This window comes from Nematolebias whitei, chromosome 17, assembly GCF_014905685.2.
Source record: "Nematolebias whitei isolate Nwh7 chromosome 17, NemWhi1, whole genome shotgun sequence".
Classification (NCBI taxonomy): domain Eukaryota; kingdom Metazoa; phylum Chordata; class Actinopteri; order Cyprinodontiformes; family Rivulidae; genus Nematolebias; species Nematolebias whitei.
In genome coordinates this window covers 5,564,769-5,572,084 of record NC_056514.1, presented here as the reverse complement: position 1 = coordinate 5,572,084, position 7,316 = coordinate 5,564,769, and the positions used below count along the sequence as shown (strand labels likewise).

The 7,316-nt window shown below is 42.5% G+C and overlaps 1 protein-coding gene across 1 annotated transcript in view; it reads right to left on the bottom strand.

Moving 5' to 3' along the window:
• LOC119424102 (rho GTPase-activating protein 23) overlaps positions 1-7,316 on the bottom strand; it is a 188,805-nt gene that overhangs the window by 7,936 nt on the left and 173,553 nt on the right. Inside the window, exon 14 of the mRNA XM_037691572.1 lies at positions 3,278-3,390. Within this exon, the coding sequence (XP_037547500.1) occupies positions 3,278-3,390 (113 nt within the window). The remainder of the gene's footprint in view (positions 1-3,277; positions 3,391-7,316) is intronic.

Sequence of the window (7,316 nt, the reverse complement as noted above, 5' to 3'; positions counted from 1 at the left end):
GATTCAAAATTTCACAGTGTCAACAAATCCCAAAAAAGTTGGGACAAGTAGCAATAAGTGGCTGGAAAAAGGAAATTGAGCATATAACAAACAGCTGGAAGACCAATTAACACTAATTAGGTCAATTGACAACATGATTGGGTATAAAAAGCTTCTCAGAATGTCAGTGTCTCTCAGAAGCCAAGATGGTAAGAGGATCACCAATTCCACCATTGTTGTGCAGAAATATAGTGCAGCAATACCAGAATGGTGTTACCCAGCGTAAAATAGCAAAGACTTTTAAGTTATCATCATCAACCATGCATAACCTCATCAAAAGATTCAGAGAATCTGGAACAATCGCTGTGCGTAAGGGTCAAGGCCGTAAAACTCTACTGGATGCTCGTGATCTCCAGGCCCTTAAACGTCACTGCACCTCAAACAGGAATGCCACTGTCAAGTAAATAACAGAATGGGCTCAGGAATACTTCCAGAAAGCATTGTCAGTGAACACAATCCACTGTGCCATCTGCCGTTGCCAGCTGAAACTCTACAGTGCAAAGAGGAAGCAATTTCTAAGCAAGCTCCACAAGCTCAGGCATTTGCACTGGGCCAGGGGTCATTTAAAATGGAGTGTGGCAAAATGGAAGACTGTTCTGTGGTCAGATGAGTCACGATTTGAAGTTCTTTATGGAACACTGGGACGCCATGTCATCCGGACCAGAGAGGACAAGGATAGCCCAAGTTGTTATCAACACTCCGTTCAGAAGCCTGCATGACTGATGGTATGGGGTTGCATGAGCGCTTGTGGCATGGGCAGCTTGCATGTCTGGAAAGGCACCATTAGGATGTTCTTTGGACGTATTCTCATCTACCTGCCAGCTGTGCCCAAGTGTCTGACCACTGAGATCCTGGAACTAGCAGGAAACACGGCTCATGACAGCTGAAGGACAGGATCGTCCATTGGCACCTACAGTTGGCTGTCTGCAGCAACGAGGAGCTCGGCAGTCTGCTGGGAGGCGTGGCCATTGCGCTGGGAGGAGTTCTGCCTGCCATTAGGGCGGTCCTACAGCCCAGGGGAACCGAGAGGTCAGCTGAGTCTGGGTGGACGGATCGGACGGCATCTGCAGCCAGTTTCTTAGGATCCACTGTGGGATGGACCTTTACAAGAGATCCTTCCTGCCTACAGCCATCTGCATCTATAACATCTCTTAATGAAATGAGGATAACGAGTTACAACAACAAATAATTTCCCTTTGGGATTAATAAAGTATTTTCGAATTGAATTGAATTGAATTAATGCAGAGAACAATGTTCAGGTTCTAGAACAACATATGCTCCCATCTAGACGTCATCTCTTTCAGGGAAGACCCTGCATTTTTCAACACGATAATGCCAGACCACATTCTGCAGCAATCACAACATCATGGCTACGTAGGAGAAGGATCCGGGTACTGAAATGGCCAGCCTGCAGTCCAGATCTTTCACCTATAGAGAACATTTGGCGCATCATAAAGAGGAAGGTGCGACAAAGAAGGCCCAAGACGATTGAACAGTTAGAGGCCTGTATTAGACATGAATGGGAGAGCATTCCTATTTCTAAACTTGAGAAACTGGTCTCCTCGGTCCCCAGACGTCTGTTGAGTGTTGTAAGAAGAAGGGGGGATGCCACACAGTGGGAAAAATGGGCTTGTCCCAACTTTTTTGGGATTTGTTGACTCCGTGGAATTTGGAAACAACAGATTTTTCCCTTAAAATGATACATTCTCTCAGTTTAAACTTTTGATCTGTGATTTGTGTTCTATTCTGAATAAAATATTAGATGTTGGCACCTCCACATCATTGCATTCAGTTTTTATTCACAATTTGTTTAGTGTCCCAACTGTTTTGGAATCCAGTTTGTAGTAAATATCCTGATGCATGCTCAATAATCCTGGTAGAAAAATGTAAAAATGTTCAATCTGGTCCTCTGGACATTCAAAAAACAAAACAAAGTCTTTCGAATGAAAGACGAAACATTTCTACTATTTGTTGTGTTTGTTTGCTTTGTTTTGTTTTTTGAATGTCCAGAGGACCAGATTGAACTTTTTTAGATCAAATAGTAAACGCTTCTAGTTTTGGAGAGGAGTGTTTTACTGGACTGGAACAGATCACGGAATGCAAGTAAACCTTAATGTTTTTGGTGCAAGATATTTAAGTGAGTAGAAGTTACACTGTGTAGAAGAACAGAGGTAGAGGAATCCCAGGGAGCAAAAGGAACTATTTTGTTCACAACCAGGTACAATAGTGGTAACAGGGCTTGGTCATCAAAGATTAATCTTCTGCCACCCCAACCATGGTAGGAAACTATACTTTTAAGCAATATAAAAACTGCAAGGTATAGTTTCCTAAAATGATTGGGGTGGCCAATCACTGTCTGGTTTAGACGAGGCTTCTGTCTGGGATGACAGCCATGCCAACCATCTTTATGCAGTGTGCGGCATATGGTCTTAGCTCTGACAGGCTGACCCCCCACCCCTTCAACCTCTGCAGCAATGTAGGCTGCACTCATACATCTATTTTCATAAGACAACGTCTGAATATGACGCTGAGCACGTGCACTCAACTTCTTTGGTGGCCGACCATGGCGAGGCCTGTTCTGAGTGGAGCATGTCCTATTAAATTGCTGTATGGTCTTGGCCACCGTGCTGCAGCTCAGTTTCAGGGTGTTGGCAATCTTCCTATAGCCTTGGCCATCTTCATGTAGAGCAACAATATGTACAATATACAACAATATATTTGCAAGCTCTCAGCAGTTTTACATTGTAGAGGCAGTGGTATATAAGTGTGCAGTGACTGTTGAAGGCTAGTTGGTGACTCTAAAAGACAAGAAAATATGTCAGTTTTCAACTGCACGAACAGCTGAATTTTGGGTGTTTGTGACCAGCGAACTGATCAACTGCAGTTTGAATGGCCAGGTTTTGAAAATACCAGCTTATTTGGCCATGAAGATTATTTTGTTACAGACCTCCACCCACACTGTACCCCCACGGACTTCCTAACGTTTATGATTTAAGCTCACCTTTCAAATGAAGAAGGGCAGATTTGGAACAATTAAAAAATATATATATATATCATCATTGTGGTTTTTAGACCTTATTGTCTCATTAGCTATTTTGAGAACAATCTTTGAAGCTGCTCATCAACTTGTCTCAGCCCAGTCAGATATTGTCATAATGGTGCATGAAGTCGACGGTAAAGCTGCACAGTGCTCAAACACATGCCGGGTTATTGGGCCTGCAGAATTTGTTGGACTTACTTTATGGTGAACAGCTGGCTGACAGTCCTCCAGTCTGACCCCAAAAGCTTTAGGAGTGTCTGCTTTCTTGTTTTTCTTCATGATGTTGATGCCCCATAAAGCCTTGTTGTCTTCTGAGAGCAAAGACACAGAAAACAGTTCAATGCTTCATTAGACTACAGGTCTGAAACCCCATGACTTTGGGGCCGCATCCTCTCTGGTTCCTCTGCAGTGGCTCTTTGTAGTTTGGACCAAAAGTAACATGGACATTATTGGGGACTGCCTTTTAAAAGGCAGACACTTATTAACATTCACCTCAGAAAACAGGTTTCTTAACTTTATATGTTAGCACTTCTGTCAACTTTAATGCAAGCCGAACCGCAACGTGTACCCCCACAAATGTTATATCATAACAACCAGCTCGGCACCATGATGTGTGCTATTACTTTTATTGGTGTTTCAAGTTACCATGGCGACGTATTTTGCTAACAAAGATGCCATATTTCCCTAGTAATCATCAGATGTATCTCTAGAACTGATTAATGTTTGGAGCCATTTTGTTTCATGATGGCTGCCAGAGCTACCTCAGCAAACACATAACTGACTATACTACTCGGTCATTCTTTGAGATACTGAGCTGAAATTAGGTATGGTTGTAGCTGTGAGCTAGTTGTTATACAATCCTAATGAAAATCAAATATCCAAGATGGCCGCCTTAGGTAAAAGAGAAAAAATACAATAACTCAACCATTTTTAGAATTAAGCTGGAATTTGGCATATCAGTAACTGAGAACGATCACTAATAGACTCTGACTGAAAATCAAAAATCCAAGATGGCCACCTTAGCTAAAAAGGAAAAAATACCATAACTCGGCCAGTTTTAGAGCTATTCAGCTCAAATTTGGTATAGTGGTAGCTGAGAGTGAACCCCAACACATAGTACAGTCAAATCAACTATTTAAATTGGCCTGGCAGTCCCCGTCAAAGTTTCTCCAGGAACTTTCTAGTTAATATTTATATTCATAACCACAACATAAAAGGCTGTTGTTTGCAGGGTCTTTTTTTGGTCCCGTTTAAGGCAAGTACAGTATGCGATTAAAACTTCTGCAGCAGAATGAAACTACTAATACAAGGATTTTCAATAACTGGTTCCTGCTTTTCGGATTCAGCTGGTGCTGGTTGTATCTACTATCAAGGAAGTCGTCAGCAGCAAATTTGGACCCGATCACGCTGCTTGCCTTTATGATGGCTTGGTTCATGTCTGGAGTACCCGGACTCAAATGTTTTGGGCTGAATGGATCAGATCTTGGGGATTTTTACTCAGACACGTTTCCATCGGTGTGGCCATGTTAATTTGGACATTTTGGAACCGAGTAGACCGACACAGACTGAAGGTTGATGTCATTAAGTTCTGCCTGTCCCCAAAACAACTGTGTGTTTATCTGAATTTGGTCGCCTTGGTTGTCCTTGAAGGCCATCTTATCTAAAGTCGCCTGGAGAACATGTGATCTGATGCTCACCACCCCCTCCCTGAAGAATTTCCAACTGGTAACCAGATGAAATCAGCTGAACAAACTTTGTGTCATCATTTCAGGACTCTGGATTCTTATAGAGGTTATCCTTGGCCATTTCTCGACATACCTCGAGAATGTTTATGGATCTCACCGGAGGACATTGACTGATTACAGTGACCTCGAGAGCATCTATAAACCTTGTTGACCGTTCTCGTCTCTGATGCAGAATGTCTACGTAAATATGTGCTTGTTTGTGCAAGGTGTTTTTTTCAATATTAGGGGTTTTTCTCAGCCAAGAAAAAAGTCTGATAGGAATTTTTTTCGCCTCCAATTCCTACATATGTCCAGTTAACCACTGTTTTTGTCTGTCCAAACAGGTCTCACTTGTAAATGAGTCTTTGAGGCTCAATGTGATTTATCTGTTTAAATAAAGGTTGAATGAAAAAAAAAAAGATTGTATTGATCAGATTGTTGCTTGTAGTTAACCAACATCCAACCAAACAATGTGAGCCTTCTCTGAAAACCACCAGAACGTTCAACTTGTTCATGTATTGAAGCAGTGGTGGGCACGGTTCTGCTACTCTGCTAATACGGTAGTCCTTCGCTACTTTGCAGTTCGAGTTTTGCAGACTCGCTCTTTTGCGTGTTTTCAACATAAGATTTTACACGACACATGATTGGCTAATTTATGGAATGAACCGCACGAGAGGCATGGATTGTTTATTTAAAATAAATTATTTTAAATAATTTTGCACCTGTGCACAGCGCACAGGTGCTGAGGCTCGGTTCAGGTCTTCCGAATTTGGAGCTAGGATCTGAGAGCTCAACTCCTAAAGTCCAGGGTCTGAGTTCATGGTCAAAAATACAGGCATGGGTCATTCACATAGAGGCAGAAAAAGCAAAACGTATACAAGGGTTTTAGCTAGAAATGGTGGTCTGAAGGCAGAACAGAAGTTGAGGTCCAGATGTGTGATGGGCAGAAGAATCCGTCTAGGGCAAGGCAAGGGGAGGAATCCGTGGTCGTGCAGTGGGTCAGGAACAACAACAGGAACAAGATTACTGGATTACTTCAGGCATGAGGTGATCACACACTCATAGAGACTGGAGAGCACTTAAGAAGTGCAGCACGCAAATGCAAAGAAAACAAAAGTGCAGCGCACAGGTTTAGGGACATTCTCCCTCCTGCAGCAGGTGGGCTGACCTGTTTGCCAAGGGGGACTAAAGGCTCAGTTTGGGTCGTACTTGATTGTTTTAAATGAATAATCCATGCTGCTCATGCGGCATGGATTGTTTATACCATACCATACCGTTTTATTTATAGAGCACTTTAAACAGCGACAAGGCCAACCAAAGTGCTGTACAGACAGAACAACAGGTAACACACAAAGCAAAATACAAAATGAAGTAAATCAAAAATATACACATGAAAATGATGCAGATAATGATGACTAACCAGTGTGGAGGATACAGGTTCAAAACACAGATCATCTGGTGTTGAAAGTTACTGAATAGTAGTGGGTTTTTAAACAGGACTTGAAAACCGAGAGGGAGGGGGCTGTCTGACAAGCAGAGGTAACTCGTTCCAAAGTCTTGGTCCTGCTACAGAGAAGGCCCTGTCACCTCTGCGCTTAAGACGAGTTCCTGGAACTGTGAGGAGCAACTGGTCCGCTGACCTCAGGGAACGTGGTGGGACATGCGGTTGTAGCAGATTGGAGAGATGGGGGGGGGGGGGGGACTGTTCAGTGATTTGTAGACATACATGAGTATTTTGAACTGGATTCTAAGGTGAACCAGTAACCAGTGCAGTGAGGCCAAAACTGGTGTAATGTGCTCTCTTTTGCATGTACTGGTTAAAAATCAGGCTGCTGCATTCTGGACCAGTTGTAGTCGTGCAATGGAGGTTTGACTGATACCAAACAGGAGTGAATTGCAGTAATCAAGCCTAGATGTAATGAATGCATGTATTACTGTCTCCAGGTTCTTTTTGGACAATATGGGCTTCAGTTTAGACAGCCGCCTCAGTTGGAAGAAACATGATTTAACAATCATGTTTACATGATTGTTAAGTTTCAGGGAAGGGTCCATTATCACTCCCAGACTAGTCTCTTTGTTTTTCTGACACGGTTAGAGCGGAGAGGTCGATGCAGTGGTTTGTGATCGTGTCGTTGGGAGGGAACAACATGACTTCAGACTTCTTTTCATTGAAACTTAAGAAGTTTAAAGCCATCCAGTCCCTGATGTCAGCCAGGCAGTTGAGCAGCGGTTGAATAGAGCATGTGCCATTGTGTCTTAGGGGGAAGTAAATTTGACAGTCATCGGCATAGAAGTGGAAGGTCATGTTGTGTTTCCGGAAAATAGCACCAAGTTTATACATATATATAAACCGGATTTTTTAAATCTGAGTTTAAACTGAGAGAATGTATCATTTTAAGGGAAAAATCTGTTGTTTCCAAATTTCCTGGCGTCAACAAATCCCTTTTTCCAGCCACTTATTGCTAATTGTCCCAACTTTTTTGGGATTTGTTGACACTGTGAAATTTTGAATC